The 27878-nt window shown below is 32.6% G+C and overlaps 1 protein-coding gene across 7 annotated transcripts in view; it reads right to left on the bottom strand.

Moving 5' to 3' along the window:
• The window catches only part of Fbxw7 (F-box and WD repeat domain containing 7), a 190628-nt gene that overhangs the window by 20298 nt on the left and 142452 nt on the right, over window positions 1-27878 (bottom strand). For 6 of the 7 annotated variants that reach the window (XM_047566554.1, XM_047566550.1, XM_047566553.1 and 3 more), the window contains 2 exons: window positions 7860-7942; window positions 4504-4645 (listed from right to left, as the gene is read on the bottom strand). In XM_047566554.1, coding sequence (XP_047422510.1) covers window positions 4504-4645; window positions 7860-7942 — 225 coding nt within the window. Of the gene's footprint in view, window positions 1-4503; window positions 4646-7859; window positions 7943-10347; window positions 10651-27878 lie in introns of those variants that run through there. The other variant, XM_047566556.1, reaches the window with a different exon arrangement.

Raw genomic sequence — 27878 nt, forward strand, 5'->3', positions numbered from 1 at the left:
TCCAATATTGTACGACCATGGGTAATACTGTGCCTGAATTGCATGTGGGAAATAACTCACTTCTGTAATGCTTCCACCATTCCACTATGGGATTAGTTCTAATTTTTAAGTTCTACTTAACATCAAAATCTGACCCAGAGAACATAATACAGGTTTTATTTTCTGAAGAAACCAAGAATCAGCCTCTTTGTACTTTTATGCAAAAGTCTTTCAAATATTAAAGACATATAAAATTCTCCCTTAGTCTTCTCTGGCCAAATACACGATTTTCTTCAACTCATCCACATAAGGTTTAACAAGGTTTCTCATATTATAATTAATACAGTTTCAAAGTAATAATGAACTTAGCCTTTTTGGGCACTATACTGTAGGTTTTAATCTTCTGTTGATAAGCAAACAAGATTTATAGAATAAGTCAGAAGATATGTACAGTTTCTATGTTAGCATGAAACTTGATTAAATCCTTCAATTTAGTAGATTCGACTCCAATTTAAATATCAAAACAGAAGTATTTTATATTTTCTCATTTTATTATTTTGAGTATAACATCTTTTCAAAAGACATTTATAGGTTTAATGCAAATATGCTTTGATTAAAATACTGTGAAACTAAGCACATTAGTACAACATTAAAGTTCTTCCATGTAATTTCTTTGATCTTCATGATAATATGTGAAGTTAGTATTTTTGACAGCCCCTTTTAAGACCATGGAGACTGAGGCCCACAAAGGCTGTATCTTGACCAGTGGAGAGAGCTAACATTAATGGTCTCCATTATATTTCCAAGGATAGCTTTAAATATACCTACATGTTTTCTTCCTTTTGACAAATTCATAGTGTTGTATTTGTTTTATGGACTATGAATATAAAGGGAAGAGTGGTTACATAACATCAATAAAATTACCCACTTATTAAGAGGCAAAGCCAAAATTGGAATGAAGAGCTTTCCATCTAGGTCATACATGCTTCTTTCAGGATGCCTCGGAACATAAATGTTACCAAAAAAGAATGTTCTTGCTATTAGTGTCTTTACCTAGTCTAAACATTTCAAGTGAGAAACCATATATTAACACCCAAAGAACATAAACAAACAAACAAAAAAAAGATCAACTCTCTCCCTCAAAATTAACAATCTGAAGCATCAATTTGGTTGCACAAAAAAGTAGAATCCATGACTACTGAAAATTCAAATGGTACAAAATTTGTTTTTATAAATTTTTTGTCTTTAATTTGCACTTCTATTTTGTAGTAGCATTCTGTTTTAATTTCCTTTTATCCAAAACGGTGTATCATTGTTCTCATTCAATTTACAAATTGAGTACAGAGTACTTTGTCAGACTAGATGGAGCTGGACCAAAACAATGCTGTATCACTACCTTAGGAGCAATAGGAGGACAGTAAGGGGACAAGATCTCCCATTTTGCTTGTTATGCAACAGAAAAGTCATCATTAAATGCCCCCACAGCATAACTGTAGAAATCACGCCAGTTTAATTATCCCTCAACTGTACCAAATAGGTCAATTCATGACTCCCCCACTTTACTATGAAATTATATCTGCTTACGAGTTAGGCACTAATGCATTGTAAGCTTTTAGGTAAGTGATTCATTTCTAGTTTCTTTGGCACCAGCCTAAAAACGGGGGCAATCTATGACAATGAAGCTCTGGGTGTGTCATAAGACACACATGGTACTCAGAAGATTAAGGTCCCGATCTACCTGTCAAATTGATCTTTTATTGCTATATATTTGTTTGCTAAAGAATATTTATCTGAAAAAATTACGGTTCCATATCTTCAGGGATAATTCCATGTTAATTAAAAGCAGGTTTTCTTCACTGTACCTTCTTCTCATATGAAAAAACGATCAAAAGGTTTTGCAGGACCAAAAGCTGGCAACCGTCTTTAGTTTATCGAGTCTCATTGATTCTAAGAAACGGTTTTTGGTTTTGGTTTTTACAAATAATGTTTCTGAAATTGGGATCTATGGAGACTCAGATTTGATGAAATATAGCAAGTGGTAACATTTGGAGCTTTGATAAAGGAAAGCATGAGGTAACTGAACAAACATTCTATGAAGGACTCACTAAAATACCCTTACTGCAAAATAAAGCATAAACACCCCTAACTACAGATCAGTATTAGAGTTCCCTTAAAACTGGCAAATATCCTAACTGATTTGCAAAGAATATTTTGGTACTTTAAAACACTGGGAAAAAAATGGGCCTTATCACATGAAAATAAATCTTACTCTAAATAACCTTCTGAGAAGAAATAAATGTTTTCACATACAATCAGAAGTTGTCTATAATGATGACAAGACCTAATTGTGTAATTTTCATTCATATTAGTATATTCTTGAAAAATGATATGAATCAGGCAGGATGCAGCGGGGCACACCTATAATCCTAGCAACTGTGGAGGCTGAGGCAAGAGGATTGAAAGTTTAAGGCCAGCCTTGGCAACTTAGACCTTCCGCAACTAAAATATAAAACTCAGCCTGAAAATATAAAACTCAAAAGGACTGGGGATATAGCTTAACAGTGACGCATCCCTCAGTTCAATCCCCAGGACAAAACTGTGAGAAATCAGCTCTGCATTCCTCCCCAGTACTGTGCTGCAAACTGACATGTGCCTACAAGCACAGCAACGCACACCTACACGCTTGTCTCCTGGCTTAATCAGAGATAATAGGAATCTTTAAATATTCCTTTAAGAATATATAAATGTCTTGAGTTTTATTTGCACCTCTTATTGATAGGTAAATTTCCCTTACAAGAATGGGACAAATAAAATACTTAGAATTCTGAGGCCATGGGAAAAAATAAAAATTTAAAAAACCTGAACCTGAGGTATAACAATGTAGGGGGAGGGCATGGGTAGGAATAATTTTTGCAGAAATGGTAAGTTTCATCAACAAATGACTAGGAAAACTTAAAAAAATACAAAGGCACTGTGTAATTGCAGTGGGTTCATAACTTGTTTTTTCAGGTTTTTGTTGTTTTTTCTTTAGTACTAGGGATTGAACCTAGGGGCACTTTATCCCTAGATGCCAGTAGCGGCCCATCTACCCCCTCAGTTGTAACAACCAAAAGTAAGTGTCTTCAGACATTGTTGTCTCAACTAGGGGAGAAGGTGAACACTGTTGAATATTAGGGCTCTAAACTTGCAATTACCACCTCTCCTCAAATGGGTTATCCTAGTGTATCTGAAATCGCCTGGAGGGTAGAACACAAATTTTAAAATCCACTTAAAGCAACATTGCTTCAAGTGAGTTTTCCATGCCTAGACGGAAAAAAAAAAAAAAAAGAGAGACATTTATTTTGTTTTTGCCTAGGTATTTGAAATAGTAGGATTTACCTAAGAGGACATCTTAAAAGTTTGAAATACCAAATGAAGTAAAATGAAGTCAAATGAAATGTTTTCCAACTATTATTTTCTTATGCATTCATTATGTACCCAACAATTCAAGCAGCCAGAGGTAGTAAAATATATTCATTTTCACATTAGCATGGTAGAAAATATCAGATCTTCACATCATTTCTATTTATTGTTTGCAAAGAATAATTAAGCAAGTGCTTAATCCATGCCAACTATTTTGCAAAACACTTGATTCATATGTATTATCTCACAGGAAGAAGAGATAAATCAATTTAATATCACTATCTTAAGTTATAAAATTCACAACATTCAAGGTTTGGTTGTAACCAATTGGCCCAGTAAATATTCAAATAATTTAAATACTAGTAAAAGATATTATTTGGAATTTGAGCATGCTAAGAGCCACATACAAATAGGTCACTGATAAGAAGAAGATTCGTCCATCAACTCTACTGGGGTTGTAGTGACAGATGAGTTATCTCCAATGACTACTGGAGTTCTTAAATTAATTTAAATGCCTAATATATAAGCAACACAGTTTAAAAATTAAGAGTACATTCAACAACTCCAAACCCAAACCTAAATAAGAAAAAAAAATGGTCTTACTGCTTAACAATCAATAAAAATGCACATGTACACCAGAAAATAAGCATTAGACTTTCTCAATTACTACACTTAGAACTTAAAATGAGCTCCCTTATTTTTATAGCATTTTATTGAGATATATGTCACATAAGATTCACAGTTTCAAAATGCACACTTGGTGGTTCCCAGCACACCCACCTTGACGTGTACCATCACTACTTTGCAGTTCCACAACACTTCCACCACCCAAAGAAGCCCTGCACCTGTTACCAGGTGGTCTCCACCATCCCCTCCCCTCACTGCCTGACCACCACTGATCTACTTTCTGCCTCTATGCGTTTGCCTATTCTGGATATTTCATATAAACAGAATCAACAGAATCAACATGTGGCCCTTTGTGTCCAGTTTCCTTTACTTAGTATGTTTCTGAGGCTCTTTTATGGAGTTACATGTAACTTAATTCTTTTTTATGGATGAACAACCCCTTATTTTTTGTAGTAGTAAGTAAAGCATTTCAAGTAGTGTGTGTACATATGTCACCTGAAACATTTTTAGCCATTCCTGGAGGCCTGTAGGTGGCTGGACAGATGTAATCCGACGTCGTTGTTGCCCTTGGCCATTGGCTGCTCTCAGGTCCCCGAAAGTTGTTGGTGTTGCTGAACATGGCACAAGCCCAGTGGTACTACGGGGGGGAAAAAAAAAAAAAATATATATATATATATATATATACCCACACATACACACACACACATATAAAAAGAGTAAAAGCAAAGATACATATTTCTTGAAAATAATGAATTCTTATTTAATAATAAGAATGACGGCCTGGGCATATTTCAAACATCAGTCCAATTATTCCTTTTATTTGCTTATTCCCAGAGAACATGAATACACAAAACCCATTTTGCTATTCTTGGAGTAAGTTTCCTCCCTCCTACATAACCACCTGTTATTATCCCAGCAATGCTAACTGCAACCAAATGACAGAATCTCTATGGCAAAACTGCAAGTCACAGATACATACAAATAATGGTAAAATATTTCCTTAGGTCTGGGAGTGTAGCTCTGAGGTAGAACATGAGCTCAGTATGCATGGGGCTCTGGGTTTAATACCCAGCCACAATCAATCAAATCAATCAAATATTTCATAAGGCTGCTCTTCTAAGGCTAGTCTTCAGTGACATAAAGTTAAAATTTTCTTTATAAAAAGAAGTATGGAACTATGATTGATTTTAAAAACTCCAGTGTATAAACAAAATATTCAAATGTTTTGGATATCACTAGTCACACAATTCCTTAAAGTTTGCTTAGATGCCTTCATAATTATTTATACTATTAAGCTATTGCTATCTAATTCTTAATTGTTATTTATAAAGCTTAGTCTAGATAGTTGATAAGAATCAGATTTGATTAGGTATGGAGTTATTCAAATTAGGTGTCAAGAACTTACAGGCAAAATTAAATAAAATGAAATCATTGAAACATTCTTATCCAATAATCCAATAATTTTAACTTTGAGACAATTAAAAAACCAAACAAATCTGAAATTAAATTCTGCAACTAGTAAAATGAAAGCGGTTAAGACCAGATGACACAGCTCTCAAACTATCTAACACTCCTAAAAATGACTATTAGCAGGAAGAACATAAGTATGTTGTTAATATATTAAACTGTATTTTTAATTTCTGTATTCAATTAAATTATTTAAACTCAAAGTAAATATTCAGCATTTCTATTTTAGAGATATTATAAAAAAAAGGAGAGGAAGGTTTAGTTAACAAAATTATATTTATAGAATGATCCTTAATTTCTTGAGTTGTAATAGTTTTTTAAATCCAAAGAACACATACACTGGTTGTGTATCAAGCTCTGATAAATTACTTAATGACACAACTTCTGCAATGTTTTCCTCTCTTTTTTTCTTTTTTTTTTTTTTAAGCGGTGCTGGGAATTGAACCCAGCGTCTTGTGCTTGCCAACTGAGTTATCTCCCCAGCCCCTGAATCTCATTTTTTGATAAGAAATATATTTGAATCGCTATATTTTACAGAAAAATCTTCATACCTGCCCTCTTTAAATCTTTTAACACACATTTAAGTTAACCTCTAATATTCAATCAAATCCTCTTTTTTTCGAATTCAAAGGTAAATTCAGTTTTGTCTCCAAAATAAAATAGGATGTGCTTATAACTTAAATTTTCCAAGACCCAAAAAAAAAAAAAAAGGAAAATGAGTTTCATCTTATTATCTGTAAAAAATACCACAAAACATCAAATACATACATTAGTAACTGACAAAAGTCTCCAAAAAAAGACATGGAAATAAATATGAAATATGCCATTGGGTCTAATTCTGTGTTAGCAAATTTTTTTCAAGAGGCAGTTGCTTTCTCAATAAAAAAGTGAACAATTAAAGATAAATTTTATGTGTTCTATGATAAAAATTCAACACTCATTTTTGATAAGCTGCCTTGGAAACAACTGAACAATTTAATACCTTTGTCCTAGTATCAGCCATAGTAATAGAAGACCAAAATGATATGGCTTACTGAAATCTATACATTTATAAAAGAGCATTTACAATTAGCTTAACGTTCAATTCAACTTTCTCATTCAAGAAATACTTTATCAATGTTAGAAGCAAAATGAAGTGAATAGTTTTACTTGTCTCTCTATCCCTCCACACCCTCTGGTGGAAGTGCCAAAACACAGTAAAATTGTCAAAAGGCTAGGAGTCAGAGGGAGGGGGACAGTCAACGTAAGAAAAATCACACAGAAATGAAGCTCCTGAATAACTAAGAGACAGTTTTATTTTACCCTTTGTATCATCTCTCCAGTATTTTATATGTAAAATTATTCTAATTATTATGAAATTTTATAAAAGAGCATCTGAAAGAAATATTTTCCATAACTGAATGAAATAAGAATAAATTGTTTCTCTAAAGATTAAAAGAGAGAGAGAGAGAAAATTTGTAATAAGTTCAATGTTTAAAAAGCCTTGTATCTGGGCAGTGTTACTTTCACTGCATCTTATAGAACAAAAATAACTCAAAATACTTTGAGAAAAAAGAAGGAACTGTATTATAACCAAGAAGTTCTTGGGGTTGCTATCTTCCAATCAGTTATTTGAAGTGACAATTATACCAAAAAAAAAAAAAAAAAAAGTTAAAAAAGAGCCCTTACGATACTTTTGTCATTTAAATTTTAAAAATACAGCATTCCAAGTGACGTCCAAAGCCATTTTTAATTGGCTGGATAATAGATATTGTGCTTAAGTTGGCTTAATTAGCGTGAGAGTGGGAAAAGTTGTATACTGATGCAAAATCCAAAAATGATGGACTGAAGCAGGAAACAAGACTACAATTGTATTTAGTTGTTATGGAAACTATTCTACTGGTGTAGAAATGTATGTGTTAAAACATAAGACCTACCAAGCTAATAAAAGGGAATTTCTAACACATTAATTTCATGAAGTAAGATTCAGTAACTGGGATGTTTCGTTCATTGCTAATAAATTTATCTCCAATTTTGTGAATATAAATATCCTTCTTAGAACAGCTGTTGCTATAGTAACAAGATACATTTGCTCATATTCATATTTTATCATTTACATTTCAGAATTCCTTAAAAATTGTGATTTTTAAATTTTGCTCACAAGAGAACTACTCACATCTTACTTTAATGTATTAATAACAAAATATAAACTATGGTGGTAGTTCTTCCTCCTATTTAAAATGATGTATTTCCCAATTTTTAGTAACTTTCAAGTATGTTAAAAAGTCAGTAGAACTGTTAATATTATTATTCTATGAGAATAAACTAAAAGAGATACTTTCAGAATCATCAACTCTAAAAATTATGAGAACCACAAGAGAATTAATTACTATATTTAATATTACCTTGTATATTCTGAGACTTTGCATGGTTTCTTTCCCAAAGAAAAGGAGCGGACCTCGGAACCATGGTCCAACTTTCTTTTCATCTATAAGGTAAAACAAATAAGATACATTAAAAAAAAAAATCACATCTCCAACTATCAAGTATTGAGTTAGCATGTTAATATTAAAAAATTCTTAAAATTTTCATATGCATATAATGGAAATTAGGCAGTCAATTAATACAGAAAATAAGTGTTTCACAGTTTCTTCCATTTGTTCTATTTTGTTTTACACTTACAAACTAGAAAGATACATCCCCCCCTGATATTTTTGTCCAGAGAACAGTGTATGGTGATTTAAAAAATGACATTCATCATACGTAGTCTTTGGAAGTAATGCTTTCCATGTTTTTCAGTTAGGTAACCAATATAAGGGGGGAAATCTCATGATAATACATACAGAAAAGAACCACATTTAACACGCCTTCCTCACTGAGCTTCATTTTTCCTTAAAAACATTTATTAAGAAATAACAAACAAAATTCAAAATTTCAAAACCAGAAATGAAAATGAAAACTGAATTTTAAACACCCATATCATTATAAAAGGGTAAAGAAAGCACTGGAAATAAAATAATCTTAAATACAGATCATAATAAAGCATAAAGTAATTTATATGGGTAATAAGGTCAGTAAAAAAGTAACTCCACAATCAGAAAAATATGGAGATGACATATTGAAGCTGAAGAAAAAAGTCATCGATTGCTATATATACAGAGTAGAGCTCTACTGACAGTCGGGACAAATATGCTAACTTGAAACAACAACAAAAAGCTTTGAGGAGGATAAATTATGCTTTTTATAAGATACACCCAACATTTACATTTTTAGGTGTTTCATTATGCCATTAAACTATTTATTTAGGATTGCATTTTGTCAATGTCAATACTGAAATATTTTTTATACTTTACTATCGGTTAACTGGGGTCATATGACCATATGTTTATTTTAGAACTAGAAAATAAGATTCAATAAGATTCAACTTTTTTCTAATTTGACAACTTCTTTCAGATTTGCATCCACTCATTAATTACTGTATTACTACAAGTTGTTGGGGGTAGCCTAGAGTGATGCGTAACTGTACTAATTTTGATAGTAGGTAAAAACCCTTATTTTGCAGTAGCCTTAGTTTCCTACCTATTGCCTCATAGGAACACCATAACTCAACATGATACAGTATAAATACTAAAGAGAACCAAAGAGACTCTAAAAATCTTTCTGAGTCACACCAGATAATAAAGATTTTGTTTTATCATGAAGAAAGTCTTCTAGTCAATACAGGATGATCTTATAATATTGGGGGCAAGAGGTAAGGGTACAACCAGCTTATATACAATTTATACCTTAGTTCATGAAATACCTCCTGGAAAAAAAATAGAATTGGTCTAGTTTCTTCCCTTCAGAAGTTTCTTTCTCATTACATTGCTTTAAAGGGATTTCTCTCAAAATCCATTATTTTCGTTTTCTAAATAATTGTATTAAAAAGTAAACAATATAAAAGCTATAACATATAAGCAGCCACGTGCTTCCATGCATATAATTTATAGATATATGTATACACACACACACACACACACACACACACATACATATATTTGCAAATGAATCCATAATCGGGAAGGTCGGTCAGTACAGATTACCTTAAAAATCAAGTTTTTTGATAACTTTCACAGATTATCTTCATAAATACTGTGAGAAACTCTAATATTCATTCTAATTAAGTTTGCAATACTGGTTTCAAAACTTCCCAGGATATCTTGTAAATATATTGGTGCAAATACCATTTGCCACTAAAAGCAAACTTTATTTCCATCTTAGAAATTCTTCAGAGAATAAAAATGCCCCAAAATATGTATGAAGGAATCACTGAGGAATAATTTTATTTTTAAATTATTTTATAAAATAAAGCACCTTCTCAGTGACCATAAAAGTCTCTTAAATATTGTACTGTTTACAGAAAATACTGACTTTAGAACCAAAAATTAATTCTGCGATTTTTTGAGGGGAACAGAAAGTAAATATGATCTCTATAAATATAAATCCCAAATAGTCCAGTGATTCTATTCATTGAGTCACCTAATGAAAAAATAAAAATATGTATATAATGTATAGAAAAAATTGAAGGCAAAAGGTTCACTAAAAACCAACTAAGGATAGAGTATTTCCAGGTCAGCATTTAACGGAGCCACATTTCTAAAGTCTGAATGTATTTTTAGTGAAAATCTCTCAGATTCAAATATACATTTTATTTTAAATACGAAGCTTCTCCCAGCTCACGTTGTCTTTCCATTATTCGCTTACATTCATGAAATAAAACAGAATACCAGACATCCAGCCACCCACCAAAATTAGAGGATACTGCAGCCATCTCTGATGATACAGATTTTCCTTCTCAGGCAGGCACACACACACACACAATCACACAGCACAGGAAGAAAACAGATTACTTACTTTGTAAAAAATCATTTTTAATGTGCCGTAGAAACCCATATTTTCTGTATTTTTCCCCTTCAGTGATTCTGTGCCCCCGTGTGTCCGGCTGCTTGGCAGTCTCTGACAATATAAACCTTTTTCAGGTAGGTATGTCACAGATTCTAATGTGGACATGCTCAGGCACGTCAGAAAAGGAAGATTAGGGAGCAGAACCGGCAACAAAACTCCACAGTAAAGGCAAATGCAGCTCAGTATCAAACCGCTTCTCGGGACACACATACATACATGCAGCTTGACTGAGAAGAACTCGAGGGAATAATGAGAGAGAACGGAGAAGATTATTGGAGGAGACTATGCCCTGTCAAAGCCTTGACTGAACAGATTCCTCCCTCAGCAGCAGAGGGATCAGATTACATCTTCCCTTGAACACAGAATGGTGCAGTCCAGGATTCAGCAATGCAGACTGCACATCAATTATATGGTGATCCGCTCCAGGGAACCCGTAAGCACACAACGCACTGAACAGAGGGAGGATGTGGGCAGCACAGAGACCGCCCCCACACGACAGCCCCCTCTTCCCTTTCAAACTTTCAGGAGATTATTTTTTGTATTTTGTGAAACCTGCATTTTTGAAGAGTTTTAAATAACAAGCAACATTTCCATAAATAAGTCCTTCCAGAAACATTTTGAAAATGAAATATATTTTCATACAGCTCCCCCCACCACCCCTGCCCCAGCAGAGGCAAGGCAGGCTATTTTCATTAACTGTCATTCTACTGTAGTCCTGGCACAGACTGATCAGATTTTTCAAGGAGCTTGGATGGGTACAAAATGGGCAATCCCAAGGGGAAAAATTAAATATTCTTTGGGAGAACTGACAATAAGGTAAACCAGTTTGGTGCACATAGCATTTGCAGAAATTATGTAATATAAGTTCCATTTCAAGTTGCAAGTCTCTTCTATTAAGATTTCATGAAAATATTCCCTACGCTTTCCCATTTCATTTTTTAAAAGAGAATTTTCAAGAAAATTACCACACACTTTACCAGTTCTCAATAATCATGAGAATATCTTTTTAAGACAAATTAGTACTACCTAAGTATATAAAGTTTGTCTGAAAGGCTACTTTCTTCAAAGGGAGCAAAAGCTGTGCTCATTGGAGAGGCTTCACATTTACTAATTTAATCTTGAGCAAAGAGGAGACACTCAACTTCTCCCTAAAATTATTCTGACTCTGTACATTGTTTATCATTAAAAAGGCATTTTACATAATAATAAAAGTGCCAAAGTTTGCCTGAAGGCAACATCTTTCTTAGAATGACTACTACAATCTAGATATTTCATCTTGCAACTTGCAACACAACTAGCTTTGGAGGCAATTATAAGATTCTTTGGACTAGAAAGGGCCATTATTAAGGGTCTAGTTAATTAACTCCTACCCTTCCCATTAGTGTTCTTCATTACAAGTAACCTGTGTGCCTGTAGTTATTTAAAGTACTTAGAAAGTTTCTTCAGAAAAAAAGAATAAACTATTTGGACTTAATAAACTTTAATACTCTGCTATGATAGTAAATTACTTTCCTTATTAAAATGATTCCAAATACTGAATAAAATTATATCATGATTTAAAAACAAAATGTTTACCTCTATTACTAAAACATTAAAGAATATAAAACTTTATGAAGATGTACACTTAGATCTTCTCTTGGAAATTGTATCCTACTACTATCTTTTAAAAAATCCACTTGGCTCTTAAATTAATTCTTTCCCTCAGAAACAATATATACACATACTCAGAAGTTAGTTTTCTAAATAAACAATTAGCTCACTTCAAAAGGAAATTAGTTTTTAATTGAAATCTCTTTCTCAAAGCAAAAAAAAAAAAATAGCCTAATTGTTAGGAATAGACTCATAAACCCTTTTTATTAGAGGCTTTAGAACATTCATGATTTAGGAAAGGAAAAAAGGAAGAAGATGATTGATGATTTTCCTGGACCTCCTGTCCAGGGCTACCTGAAGAAAAGTGTACAATGAACACCAGTGAAATTTCCTCTAGAATTTGTCCATGGTAACTTGTCATAAGACTACAGAACTCCACTGATCTAACAGTAAACACTTTGACTCAAATGAAATCATGTTCTATCTCCAGTTGAACTAATCATTTCAAAGTCTACCAGGTTAGGAACAGACACCAACTTTAATAAAGTAAGGAATATAGTCTCAAAACCTAGGGTATCTAAAAAGAAAATCTCTCTTGATTTTGTATCTTCAAAGGAATGTTCTTGTGATTACATGGCTTCTACTTATGTCTATGAAGACGCAGGAAAATCTGTTCTCCATGCAAGTTTGCTTATATGTAGGTATACATATTTATATTGTTTTTGAATAGGTTAAAACATTTACATGGATCAAAATTTAAAATGATATGTACAAAAAAACTACACATTGAGAAGTTTTTATATCCTCCATCTACCAAGGTTCCCAATTGGGAATGATTTTTATTAATATGTTTATTCTTTAAGTGAGAAATGTATATGCTTTTAACTACTAATAAAAGCATTATTTTCCCACATATTTAAACAATTCTCTTTATATTTTGTTCACGATTTTAATTTAAATGTGAAAAAGAATTTGCCAAACAAAGTTAGTCAACTAAGCTTCTAACTGGATTTCAAAGTAGTAGAATAAAAATTATTTTCAACATTTTCTTGAGTACTGTCAATGAAAAATATACTGCCATCAGAATCTTACATGAAAATGCAAATGAAATCATTCTCAAATCCCTATTTCTGGCAGCCTTGGCAAACATCTAGATGTTTAAAACTTTATTCAGATTTTTTAGTAATATGATACAAAAAACCCTTTGTGTTGCTATCTATGTCTTTATTACCCCAGTGGTAAACAGAAATATTTAACCTTACATCAGTCCATATATTATATAAGTACTTAAAAAAAGAAGTATTTTATACCTTATGCTAAAAACATTATGTCAGTTCACTGAAAAGTTTGGCTAGTCAACCATTTTAGCTAAGAAAAAACTTACATGTGTCAAAGAATTAAATATATTTCATTACAATAAACTAAATTTTCACATAATTTCAGCTAGGTAATAATTTTTCCCATTCTATAAAAAAAATGATTTCTTGCATTGACTGATAAACATTATTGAAAATCCATTAGCAAGGGAAATGACACATGACAAGGTCCTAGAATACAGTCCATCTGCCAATTCAGAACCAATGTTTATCTCATCACAATTTCATTGAGCTAGGTGAGGAAGAATGGATGATAGTGGTAACCTGAGGGGAAAAATAGTGCAAAAGCAAAGATATGCAAATGTACTGCCCCAGAATTCAAGTGGGGGGGGATAAGGACAGTAAAACAATGAACCCTTGAATTAGTACATGAGAAATGGCTCTTTCTGAGCAAATGGTTGGGATAACTAAGTTTGTTAGAAGGCAAGTTGTTATGAACAGAGACAAAAATAATCTACACATAAATAGAAAAATAAAAAGTCTTCAGTGAATCATGTAACTCAAGTATGCAAAAAAAGTGTCAACACAAAGGAAGTAATTAATAGAGTACTTTCTTTTTCCTTGACTCTCAGAGTTTATTATTTTCATCTTATACATACATAGCTTAGTATTGCACTTATCATAGCTCATTGTCATTATTTTTACACATTTTTATCTCCTATAATACTCCTTGAAGGTTCACATCTTGCTCAATTTTACTTGTATAGCATTCAGAAAAATGATGTAAAACAAAAAGTTTTTAATAATTGGCTATACAAGCAAACAATAGCAACCACAGCATTATTTAATAAGTGTAATATACATTAACAAGTACATATATTTAAATATACATAAGATTAAAATAATCAGTAGTAAGTTTACCAATTGTTGTTATAATTAGTTGCTGATATTATGAATACTATTGGTGCTTTTCATTAACTTGCTGACATTTAAAATACATTTCCATTTTATAATAGTAAGAGAATGTGTTTATATTCCTATGTCAGTGATTTTATCATCATCATGACAACACTCTTTACTCTGAAAAGGAATAGGAAACCACCTACCACAGTTAGCTGTCTTGCCCTAAGCACAGAATTTAGATTAGAGACAGTTCAAAATTTCAACATCAAAGAAAGGAATGTCAAGCATGTTGAGGCTGAAACAAACTTTGTGAAACTCCACTAACTCCACTGTCATTAACTTTGTGGGACGTAAGTTCTCATTAAAAGGCTCGTAACTAAAATTGGCAAGTTAATAAACCTGTTCTTTTACAGGTATTATTAATTAAAATAGTACCCATGCTCAGCATCTACATTTTCAATAATGTAAGTAGGGCGACAATATTGATCAGTATTTCCTACATTTATTCATTCAATAAGATTTAGCCAGCTCCTATTATGTGTCAGACACAGGATAGTATATAATTTGAGACATTTTCTTCCTATATTAAATTTATAGTCAATTAAGACACAGAACAGGGTAATGTATACACACATCTGACTCTCAAAACTCCAAATGAAATTAGTTAATAAAAAATTAAAAGTATAAAATGAAACAAAATGAACCACACCTAATTCAATATTGCCACCTAGGTAAACAAGTATTGTAATACTAATACATAAGAAAACAAACTCCAAACACCAAAAGTGCAATACATAATTTAGCTTTGCTTAAAATAAATTTACTTTGGGGGGAGGATGTTTATAATACAATAAATTCTAACCTCAGTAAATCAAAGTACAAATCAATATATCATAGCTCAGGCTATTTTTTAAAAAAAATTTTAAGGTAAGTATAATTGTAAAAATAATTCTTTTTTCTTAAATTTTAAGCTATTTAAAACTCTCTTTGCAAAGATGCAGTCCCTGATGATTTCACACAAATTCAAATACAATGTTATTCAAAGAGTAAAACATATGCACCAATGTATTTACAAATATATAAATATACATACAGAATTTGCACACAATAATGCAAGTTAAGAGTTCTATTTACTACAGCCACAGAAGTAAATAATAAAGATGTGTTTTTTAATTTGCTCTACTAAAATATATATTTCTATAGAGCTGTCAACATTCTTTACATTACTTTTTTTATGGGGACCCATTAGCAGCACAATAATTTGACAACAAAGTGAGCACGTTACCCTGATATATCTGGGAGGCATTTAATCTTTATATCTCATGCTTCAAAGCCAAAATAAACTATAAGTATCTTGAATTCATCTGCAAAACTTTCCTTTAAAATTTTGTTGTGAATTTTTTATGGTAATACTTTCAGTAAAATAAGGAAAATATCATGGGAAAACACAAAAAGGCTTTCAATAAACATAAAATAACAAATATTACCCAGGAAAGAATTAACATGGATAGAGAATGAAATCAACTTTCCTTCAATGTAAGGCCTAGAACCCTACTCATTCTTCTACTTTACCCAATTCCATATTTACTGGAGTTGTCTGTGATGTTCAAATATATCTACCCGACTTGAGAAAAAATTTTCTTAGGCCTGCAAATTGATATTGTATTCATTTCAGGGGCTTTTAAAAATTCTGGAATTAATTTAGTAGCTATTAGTTGTGACAAAAGTTTTGAAAAAAGAATAAAGACGAGGGAAAAAAGTGGTACTTACTGAATCAACAAAAAACATTTATAGCAGGAAGCCATAAGCCATGGAGTGAGCCTGAAAATCATCTAATCTAATTCTTCTTTGTGTATGGGAAGTACATAAGCATTGTAATCAGAGAAACTTAAGTTTAAACACTAGCTTTTCCATTATTAAGAATGTAACCCCTCAGTCAGCTACTGGACTTTATGAGTTCCAGTTTTCTCTTATTTGAAGTTGGTAATGGTGATACTACCAACATTATCCACCTGCCCTAGAATCACCAAGGGCATAATGAATGCACTGTATGAACAAATAGATAGTAGCTGTTATTAACAGATGACAAAGGAGAAGTAGAAAATGAAATGCCTTCTCAGGATTAAACAGTCAACTGTACTCAGAACTCTGGTCTCTGGTCCCCAAGATCAACTAATTTCTATTTGTTGAGCTAATAAATCAGATTGCTTAAAAAAAAAAATCATATGCTATTTCCCAACCTGCACAAAACACAATGAAGACAAACAAAAACACTGCAATACCTTTCCTCCCAAGATACTTAAACTTCAACAGCAAGCACAAGAAATTAATAAAGAATAATATTAGACTAAATACCAATCATCAAATTGGGTGGAATAGGTCAGAAAATGGAGAAATTACTTAAATAGTTTGAAGATTTCATAAAAGATATATTCTGAGTTGAAAAGATGAAAGTTTTGTAGACACTGAAGAGGAAGAAAGAAATTACCATCTGTAGACCTGAGATGTATGTGGAAATACCACTATTATCAACTTCTAGAAGTAATAATGTCTATAATACTTCTAATAGTCACTGGTCTTACAAGGTTCCTTGCAGAATAACCTATGTGGTGCTCTATCTCCCAATTTAAACATTTTACATTTACATCTAAAACATTTGTGTGAGACATCATTGTTCTTTAACTTATTAGTAATGGTTTCTTCAAAAGTGCCTCTTATCATGACTCATCTTTCCATTTTAGAGCTCTATGTATCTTTCTGTACAAAGAGAACTTTACTGTGTGGGTATAAAGACTGTTGACATTTTATTTTGGTTACAAACATTCATTAATAAAAGGTCCTTCTGTTTCAATAGGCACTCGTACCAAAAATCATACATACAAGCAAGCTGCTTTCTAGAATACAGTGGAATGGTGCAGAGAAATTCTTAAACATTCATTAAAACCTTACACCCTCAGAAAAATTTGAAAAAGAGTAAAAAATGTAACTCAGGAAAGTAGGTGGGGACATGATTCATTGATTCTCACCAACAATGTGACCTCTGCTATTAAAAAATGTTATGACTTGCTTGGAAAATTTTCATCTTGTTCCACTTTCACCCTCTCTCCCCATATCTCTGCCCTACAGCACCAAGACTCAAAGTCTCATTCTAAAAAAACAGACTTTCCTATAGAGCTTTTTTTTTTTTTTTTAAGTTGTAGAAAACACCTTCATCACATCCAGAACTACAAGGGCTATAGTAAACTATAAAGTATATGAGATTCAATAATAGTCTTTTGGGTGGGGGAGAAAAGCAGTGGTCATCTACATGGATTAATAAGAGTTTCTTTAATAACTTATCCATAAACAAATTTAACATTTTGAGCGATTATGTATTGGCAACTTTCCCAGTTACTTGGTATAGTGTGGTGAACAATGGAGATGACTTCTATACCCTCATATAGCTTACATTCCAGAAATGGGGAGATATAGTAGGTAAACTAAAAAAGTAATTTTTCATAATGTAAGTTCTAAGAGAAAGAAGAAACACGGTGCTGTAAAAGTAGTGAGTAGTTAGGGTAGTAGAAAAGTATGGCTAATTTTTAATGGCATTTCCCAGGTGGCAACTTTTAAGCAAAAATGATTGCATTAGTCTGGCTGGGGTGAAGTGACAGGTAAAAGATGAAGTCGGACAGGTAAACCCAGGCCAGATCACACAGGGTCTTGCAGATCGTGGCTAAGAGTTTGGAAGTGCAATGTGAAGTAATCAGAAGATATCTAAATGGGAGTAATTTAACATGACACAATTTCTCTGCATAATCTTTGCCCATATTATTTTTAATATTCTCAAAATGTACACAAAGTTGAAGAATACTCCAAAGCAATTCTCACTTGCTGAAAATACATGCAGAGAAAAGAATATGCAAAAGTATTTGACCTCCTTTCAATCTTCCAAATAGCAGTGACTGTTTCATTTCCTTCATTACTTCCAATCTCAAAACTACCTCTCAAACCTGTCCCCCGAAAGTCCCCTAAAATTAGAAGACGAAGAGAACTGGAATAGCGGGTAACCCTTAATTTCCATGTACCATGTGCCACACATCATCCTAAGTTCTTTATATCTAGGAACTCAATTCTAAGAGAATGAAGAAGTATCTACCATATCATTGCTCTATTTTCTTGCTCTTCCACTTTCTATGTTTTATTTTTTTCCATTTGATAATTTACTCTTTTTGAGAAAGAGAGACTGGGCTCAGATCTCTACAGACTATCTATGTATCTGCCAACTTTATTGTAGCAAAATCTACTACAGTGAAAGATGTGGTTACCCTTAGTTATTGGAGTTGAAAAGACTCTTTATAAAATGTTTCTCTATGACCATAAAAGAACCCAGAAAGTAATCACAGAATCTTAAAGGTGGGAAAAAGCTTTCAAGTGAAGTTTAATACTACCCTTAGGTACAACCACCCAGTCATCCAGATTTCCTTAATCTAAAATATTCTGTAATCTTCTATTAGTGGGCTCACAAATTTTGATACCTATGTTCCATTACCAACATGTGGATGAAAATACATCAAGTCCAGACTCAAACTTCTTAAACCTTGAAAAATAAAGGCGGTTCTTATCATCTCAGGCATCTTATTAATTTTCCAAAAGAATTCCAAATAACAAGGAAAACTTTAACCAATCTTTTAGAACTTGATTTATGAATCAGAGTTTGTAGATTCAAACTTATTCACTTACTCAAAACCATCCACTGAACATTTGCTCTGTACTAGAGCTAGATTGGTAAGAAACAAAAGTAACACTGGGTTCTTGCTCCAGAAAATGTACACAGTGATCTTTTATCAAATTCTCATTTGCTCTTTAAGTGTTCAAGTGTCTGAGATAGCTGTCAAGTGAGTAGGAAAAAAAACCCAGTAATCATGCCCTTACTATGTTTGAAAATGAAGATTCTACATATTCATTTTAGAAACATGAATTTACATTTTAAAGGAATTACTGTATATATAATTTGACAAACTACATTCTTTGCTATGAAAAACTCAATAATTATATGACTAACATAATGCTTACATGGAACCCCTATCTTTCCAGATCCCAAAAGAATGAAGATTCAATAAATAAAATTTGAATACAAAGAAGTAATAGATGGGTCATAAGCAGATTTGATGTAGTTTTGCCTATCTTGGAAATAGTTTCAAAATAACTATTAAAAAGGTGTTTGACAAATAATAGTGTTTTATTTGTAGTAAACCACATAAGACTAATGGTTAGAAGCACTTTGGTATCTTCTCAAAATTTCTGTAATAGAACTGTTTTATGTACAAATTGTACAAATTCATCATCTTCATTAAAATAAAAACTATTTTGGCACATAATTCTAAAAATATTTATCAACAAATACTTGAGGCCTCTAAATGTCTAAAAATTAACTTTGAAAAGTTTGTCTCATTTGATACAGGACTCTCAAAAGTTCTTTCTGCAAGAATGGTATCATGAGTCTCCTGAAAGCCACGTGAAGGCATGGTATGTAATGACAACAATCACTACTAAACAACCTGCATCACAACTTTAAAAAGAGCTCTGGGTATGTACGAGGGCATGCAGCTGAACTATTGAGAGCTGCTATATGGCGATTTACTTTTACAAACTAAATCTTAAAAATTTTTTTGAAATAAACTTTATGAGTCTGTGTTCAGAATTTCACAGCAAAAAAAAAAAAAAAAAAAAAAAAAAAAAACTATGAGAAATAGTTAAAATTACCAGGAATACAAATTCAAAACTAGCAAAAAGACGTCAAACTTTAGTCTATCATAAAATCATGGGGCTTTTTAGCCCTTAAGATAAAGATCACTGCCTTCTTCACTTGAAGCCATCCTTTTAAAATTATTCTATCAAGAGACAAAATGCACTTTAAGATAAACTTTGAATATTTTTCAGGGGATGATAAATGAAGACATGTTAATTATCTTGATCACAACATGAGCAGCAAAGATTAAAATTAAATGATATTTCTTAAGATATTTTTATTCATCTGATTTTTATTAACAATTTTAAGAAACAGATTTTTTTATCACAATATGTAACTTACCCCCACCAAACTTTTTATTTCAAAAATTTTAATTTTATGACACGCACTATATGTGTTATACACAGGTAGCACAGGAAAAGGTAATCATTGTGAGAACAATTTATAGTGGTAACCTTTTAACCCCAAATTCCATCATTAATATTATCAGTTTAAATGAATTCTCCAAGTGATACAAGGGTTCTCTACTTTCTAAACAATAAAGAAAGGGGGAGGGACTAAGCAGTGATTCAAATATTATTATTATTTTTATTTAGGTCTATCAGTAAAAAATAGGCATTAAGCAAAAATAATACAAAATTTAGCATTCAAGAGGAAAGAAAAGTTAATAAAAAATTACAAACTGGGTAATTAATAAATGGAATTATTCATATGACAATACATCATGCTAGAAAGAATAAGAGAAGTCTTTTCAGGAAATGCACATGGTAATGTTTGAAACCAGAAGAAAAGGAAAAAGAAACACTCGATTTTAAACTGTCTAGTGCTCCTTCAGTGCTCTCTGTCAAAGATGCCATAAACTTAATTCAACTTGGAATAAGCAACTACTTTTTTAAAAAGAATGTTTTCTTAGGAAAATGAATTCTATAGGAAATAGCACTTTCTGTAACGTTAGTCAGGTACTCTGCAGTGCTTCACTTGCTTTGACTCAGAGAAGCTGTGTAACAACCTTGTGAAGGAGGTACTATTATTATACCTATTTTAGAGATGAGAAAAGAAGCATAGAGAATTAACTTCCTCAAGGTCATACAACTATTAATTAAGGCAGTTGAACATGGTCAGATCGTGGTCTCCAGTTTATAGAAAACAAAATAGGGTTCTTCACATACAAGGCAAGAGATAATGGCAGTTTAAAAAGTCTATGACATTTTCTGAGTTATTTCAGTATGCAAATGCGTGATGTGCAGATGAAATCTGTTCTTCCACCACTGCAGTCACAGAAAAGAGACAAACCAGGCAACTAATATGTGCTCTGACACCTTTGCTTCTGACAAAGCAACCTGACAAAGAGTTGTTCCACTACTGCCGATGCCTCCTTGGCTCAGAATTGCTCCTGTGATCTTTGATGTATTAATGGTGGTAGGTATCAGTAGGCAGAGAGTGGGCAGAGTGGAAGAAAGTTCAGTGAAATGTGCTCATAGCTCATGGGGTCTGCTGCTTCTACCCAGCTCTGAGAACTTTAACCTTCTACCCTCAGTCCTTCATGGTCCCTCGCTTTATTTTTCTAAAAAATGAAACAATGAAAACTAGGAACAGAATAGTCCAAAAGATTTCCTCTGAAATGCTTTTTTTCAAAGAAGCTACATTTTTAACCAAAATGATCTGAACCCTACAGGAAACTGACAGAAATTATATATCATAACACTTACTGAAGAAACTGCTTTTAAATGTTCTTTGTTGATTACTCCAACCCAAGTACACTTGAAAGGGTCTATATTTCTGTGGGACTTCAAACATTTTAATTTCATACACAGACTAAAACTGTGTCACTTATCAACTAAGTAACACACACATACTCACAGGACTTTCCACATAGGTACATACAAAATAGGTAAGGTGGTAATCGCTTTGGCCCTGTTTCTTAATTTCCTAAGATCTTTTTCTAAGAGTCAGTCTATCTATAATAAACCACATGGGGTTATCACTTCCTGGCAGAACACATTAGTGTTACTATATGAATATCTCTGTGAATCTATCCTGTATTTTACTGTCCCAGCTATTTCTATCTTTATTCCTAATTACAACCAATGTAGATTTATATGGTTATGTTAATCTCCTATAGACACTAATTCATTCAACATAATGTTTATTTGGTTGACTATTATATATTAGCTAAACTAAATATGTTCTCAGTTTCAGGGCTGGAGTTTATACTATAGGAGGAACAAAGACAATGAAAACAAAATAAAGCTACAGTGCAACTGTGTAAGTACTACCAAATATTAAAATACTGCATAATGTAAAAGTTTGAACCCAGTCTAAGAGTCAGAGACATCTTTTCTCCCAAAGGAGAACTGAGCTGGGGGTGGGTGGGGCGCACTACGGCGGGTACAAGATGAGGCCTACAGTAAGTAGGTAAGGGCTAGAATATGAAAGGCCTCCAAATATCTCAATCTTTATATATGAGCAATGAAAAGCTAACCCTGAATGTTAGTCAAGGAAAAGATGTAATCAATATTTCTTGAAAAATTATTCTGAATTTAATATTGAAAACTGAAAGAAAGTGAAACTGGATATGGAGAGACGACATGTAAGGAAGCTATTCCACTAGACCAGGCAAGAGATAATGGTGGCCTGGACTAGCTAGGTGGGAACAAAGATGTAAAGGAGTGAATACTTAAGAGACATTCAGGACAAAGTTAAATAAAAAAGGGTCAAAAGAACTAAGAGCCCACTGAAACGCTTTTTAAAAAAAAAATATTCACAGTTATTTCAATTATATCTCACTTAGGTTTTGTGAGTATGAAAAATCAGCAAGGAATAACAGTAACAACAGATAACATTTCTGGGCATATCATTCACTCTAACTTTGAGCACCGATAGAACATATCTCAACTTAATCTTCAACAGGGTCAACACTATACACATAGCTTTTTGAATCTTTGGTTTCATCTTCTAATAAATATGCTAATATTATATATTTAAACTGAAGAATATTATTATATTTTCTCAAATCATATAGACTTTTTTATTAAAAGATCATGACAGTGCAAATTGATGAAAGACACTAGCCAACAGTATTAATGTTTTGTAAGTTACGTTAAAAAGAAAAAGAAAAAAATTCATCACATATTTTTGGAGTAGGTTGTGGCTTGTCATTTATAATTTTTTTGTATTAGAATAAATGAATATTCTAAAAAGGTCTGCAAAAAGCTGAGCAACCTCTCATGCTCTGAATTCATGGCACTGACCTTCGACTTTCTCAGAATGATTTTTAATGTACTCTGTTATTAGTAAAACCTGTTCAAACACATGCCCCATCTGCCAGCACCCCATCTGCAAGAGAGCTTCTTATTCTTGTAGCCAGTACAACTTCTGCCTGCTTCCTTCTCCTCTCTACATACCAGCTGTATGGTAATGAGCATGAGCAGCTGAAAAATACTGCATGATAACAAAGCTATATGAAAACAGCAGAGCAACTCTCCCCCTCAAGGAAGCAGTGCCGCTGAACATCGCTGATAAGCTATTAAACAGAGGTGGGGGAGAACTGTATTTGAGGGGCATCTGTGGGGGGAAGGGGTTCATACACTGAGGGTTAAGCACGGGGTTTCCACATGACTGAAAAACAGAACCAAGAGAGCACAGGGTACCAAAAAAGGTCTAAATTTCTAAGTACTTTTGTTAAAATCTGTGGATCAGTTCTTTAAATGTCTTAAGTCTCAATTCTTATATAGTAATGAATGCCATTTTGTCAAGACAATTTCCAAAGATGTTAACAAGTATGTTCCATTTCTTAATTACCAAATTTTGGGGGTTAATAAGAGAAAGAAAAGGTGTCAGAACTTAAAAATATAATGGAATTAGTAGACATCATAGCAGCTAATATAAGATGCAAATCAATAAATTTTTTAATTATTATAATTATTAAGTTTTAATTATTATACAGCCCTTTTAAAATTTATATATATATATATTGAGATGTTACAGACTTTTATTTTATTCATTTATTTATATGGGGTGCTGAGGATCGAACCCAGTGCCTCACATGTACTAGACAAGCACTCTACCACTGAACCACTCCCCAGCCCTTTATACAGCACTTTTTAAAATTCTAATTTAATGGCCTTTGAAGCCAGCACATTTCTATTCTGAACATATGAGAATCTCCAAACAAAATATCAAGATGTCACATATCATTTTCTTCATTTAGGAAGACATAATGGAGTTAATTTTTTACATATATGAAAGCCACACTGAATGAATCTACATAAGTAAAACTAAAACACATTAACTTTTCATGTGTAGTATCTTTCCATTTAGAGATTAACAGTCACTAAGGAAGCTGTTTAAGAAAACTGAGTATTCAAATTTGGTGTCATGCATTTTACAGATGAGGCTTAGTAAGTTGTAGAACAAGGAACCTATAACCGAATCTAAAGAGCTCTATCATCCATGCTCTTAGGTACTCTGCTCGTCTAATATAAACTCCACAAGGGTGAGCATTTGGGTCTATTTTGTTCCTTTTTGTACTGCAAATACCTAAAGTAGCACTTGGATTATAGGAGGTGTTGATCACAGCAAATTAACAGATGAAGAGATAAACTGTTCAGTTTTCTTTTAAGTGTGAGTCAAGGAGAAATGTTACCAAATTTCGTATTAAAATCTGTAATAACTTTAACTGTTTTGATATAAAAAATAGTATTTACCAATTAAAGAATCTTAAAATAAGACTGTTTAGTAATCTGTTTCATTCACTTGTCATGTGGAGGAATTATGACCCACTAAAAAAATTTCTCTAGGCATTCATTTTGAAAGGCTGAAACAGAATAAGAGCAAAACTGCTCAAATCTTAGTATTTTGAATATTTTCATGAATTCATTTATTCTCATTTTTATTGTCTGACTATAAAAATGCATTTTTTCTTTTAACTAACAACATATTTCTTGATTTCAAATAGAAACCAAAGCCATGAGTTTTGTCACATGAGTACCTGAATTGAACTTAATGAAATAGTACTAACTGTCCTTTAAAAAGATATTTTCTCAGAGAAGAGCAAACTTTAACAGTAACAGAGATTTTAAAAAGCCACAAATTCAGACAAGATTTACAGAAACAGTACTATACTGCCCCTACATGTTCATACTAGTAGTAACAATGACATTTTAAAACCTAAATAATAATGCTGAGATTTCTGTGGATTATTGAAAAGCTATTTAAGCTTCAATGGTTCACACATGAACTATTTTGAATCACCTACACATGAAAAATGCAAATAAATATAGGAATAATTAACAACTTTTAATTTTCATATGTAAGATTACTAAAGGAGAAAACAAAATTAAGAGAATTTCATCCAAAATTACCATACTTTCCCCTCTCAAAACAGATTTCATTATAATCCAAATGAGGATATCATAAAATAATGAAAAACAAAAACATTAGCTAACTATGCGCTTCTGGGATCAATATATGCCAATATCTGTCATGATTTCTTTATGCCTAGATTTATTTAAGGAAGGAGGTTCAATTTCAAAGTCTTGATTTAGTGGTAAGTAAATATCTAAAGAATGAACATATGAAATTCCACTATAAATCATGTTTCAACTATTTACCTCAGTACCTCAGATGTATGGTGAATCCATGCAATGCTCTCAGGCATTACCTACATTTCCATTTGCTACTACAAATGGCTACTTTGAAATAGTCTATCCTTCAAATAAAAATAAATATGCAAACAATGCAATGCAATAGGATGTGCAGGCTTGAGAAATGACCACTGTCCTGATGAGAAAAGTCTGCCATTTTGTTGTTCAGTAGCTCCAAAAAGTATCCATATAAGGAAAACATAATTATAAAAACAGTATTAATGTTCAAGAAACACTGCTGAATGTTTTCCCTCTCTACTTAAATTTTCATAGTTCATACATATATGGATGCTTTCATTGAGAAACATTACGTAGTCACAAGAGACAACTTATTAAACTAGCATCAAATTTACTTTGAAACCTCACATGAATTATGCTATCTTTTACATTTTAGGAATAAAACACTATATAAATGAAGAGAGGTGCTGCATCAACAGGTAGCTGTGAAAGGAGGTAACTGAACTGTAACTCCTAACATTTACAAAACCATGGGCTTTACTACAAATGGTAGTCCTATGAGTCCTTGCTAGCTCTTTATACTTTTTATTTTGAGACAGGGCCTCACTAAGTTGCTGAGGCTGACCTCAAACTTGAAATCCTCCTGTCTCAGCCTCCTGAGTCACTGGAATTACAGATGTGGGCCACTGAACCTGGCAAGAACTACAATTCTGACCAAGGAACAATTCCCCCTCCCCCTGCCAAAAGAAAAAAAATCACTAAGGTGTGCCTGACAGGGTATTAAAGATGGTGGAAGAAAGTTTTCTTACAAGATCATGAAAAATAAAGAGTAAGATTGAATCATATATATTCTTTTATAACATCAAAATAATATTCTGTGCCAGATACTAGATCCAGCATTATTTGAAAACTAGCAGATAATACATTTCAATAAGGTTACCAACATAATCCTACCAAATCAGGTAAAGTGTATCTATGCACATATAAGTAGTTATCTACATAGACTTTTGAAGAAACTGTAACAAATTATCACCAACTAATTTAGAAATAAAGGTGTACAGTTTAATAAAGAGGCTTGGTGACATACTATATGCTGGCACAAACTGAACGTGCTGCCTCAGGTCTAGGCAGACTTCTCAGGGTCACTAATATGTGGTTACGTATAAGGTTAGATTATTTTTTCCTGTTTTGTCCACTAATGTATATAAGTGCCTAGACTGTGCCTGGCTTATTTGTTGAATGCATGAATGAATGAACCCATGTTTCTCTGGTTTTGATATATGACCATGGAAAGAGGGCAATGAGACAGGTCTCTCCAAGACAGGAAGACATCTCTGACCTCCTGAAGGGAAGGTGCCCCACCTTATTCATCTTTGTAATAGCAGCAGCCCAGAGAGGCAGCATGCCTAATATGTATTAGTTGATAAAAATTAATTTAGTGGCACTCACGTCTCATGGAAATACTGGGAGAATTTAAAAATGTGGTTGGGATTTTCTTTCCTCGTTCAAAGTATAAATCTGTAAGATCTTCATCAATGAAAAATAACATTTAAAATTATGTTACATGGCGTTGCCCATATTTAGGTTAATAAAATTTAAGTACACATTTATATGTGTTAAGGCATTAAATGTGCATGTACACAGAGATTTAAGATAAAATTTAGACTACTTTGATATTTCAAAATTATTTTTATATGTGGAACACAGTTGTAAAGCTCAAAGGTCTATGAAGTTAGTTTCACAATTCTGAAGCAACTGTATCGTTAAATTCAGAAATTTTGGGAAGCTAATATATTCCAGTATATTATAAACTAATATTTCTGCAGCAAAATATACAAATATTCAGATAAATAAAGAGACTGTCTCAGTATTAGTTAGGTTTTGCTACCTTTATTCTAAAACTTTTAGTTTTCACAGCTTGTTAGATTTCTGGTCTGTGGACAAGGGACTGTGGATTTATTACAGTTGTTTACTTTGCCAGGAGCTTGGTTCCAGGTTTATTTTTAGCGTATTTTTCATCTGTCTTACATACTATAAGTCTTAATATGCAGTTACTTTCTGTAAAACATAAGCTACAAATTTAAATAGAATTCCTGTGATATTAAAAATACTAAACAATTTGTGGACTGGGGATGTAGTTCAGTACCTGCCTAGCAGGTGTAAGGCCCTGGGTTCAACCTTCAGTACCTCAAAAACAAAACAAAACAATTACTGAACCATTTATACAAATTGTTATCTATTAACAAAAGGGACAGTAAGTCATAGAAGTTGTTTCCCAGCATAGTCGTAGATCTACAGATCATGTGCTAATTTGCTTTGTGTTCATATTGGATAACG

This window comes from Sciurus carolinensis, chromosome 10 (genome assembly GCF_902686445.1).
Source record: "Sciurus carolinensis chromosome 10, mSciCar1.2, whole genome shotgun sequence".
In the NCBI taxonomy this organism is placed as follows: Eukaryota; Metazoa; Chordata; class Mammalia; order Rodentia; family Sciuridae; genus Sciurus; species Sciurus carolinensis.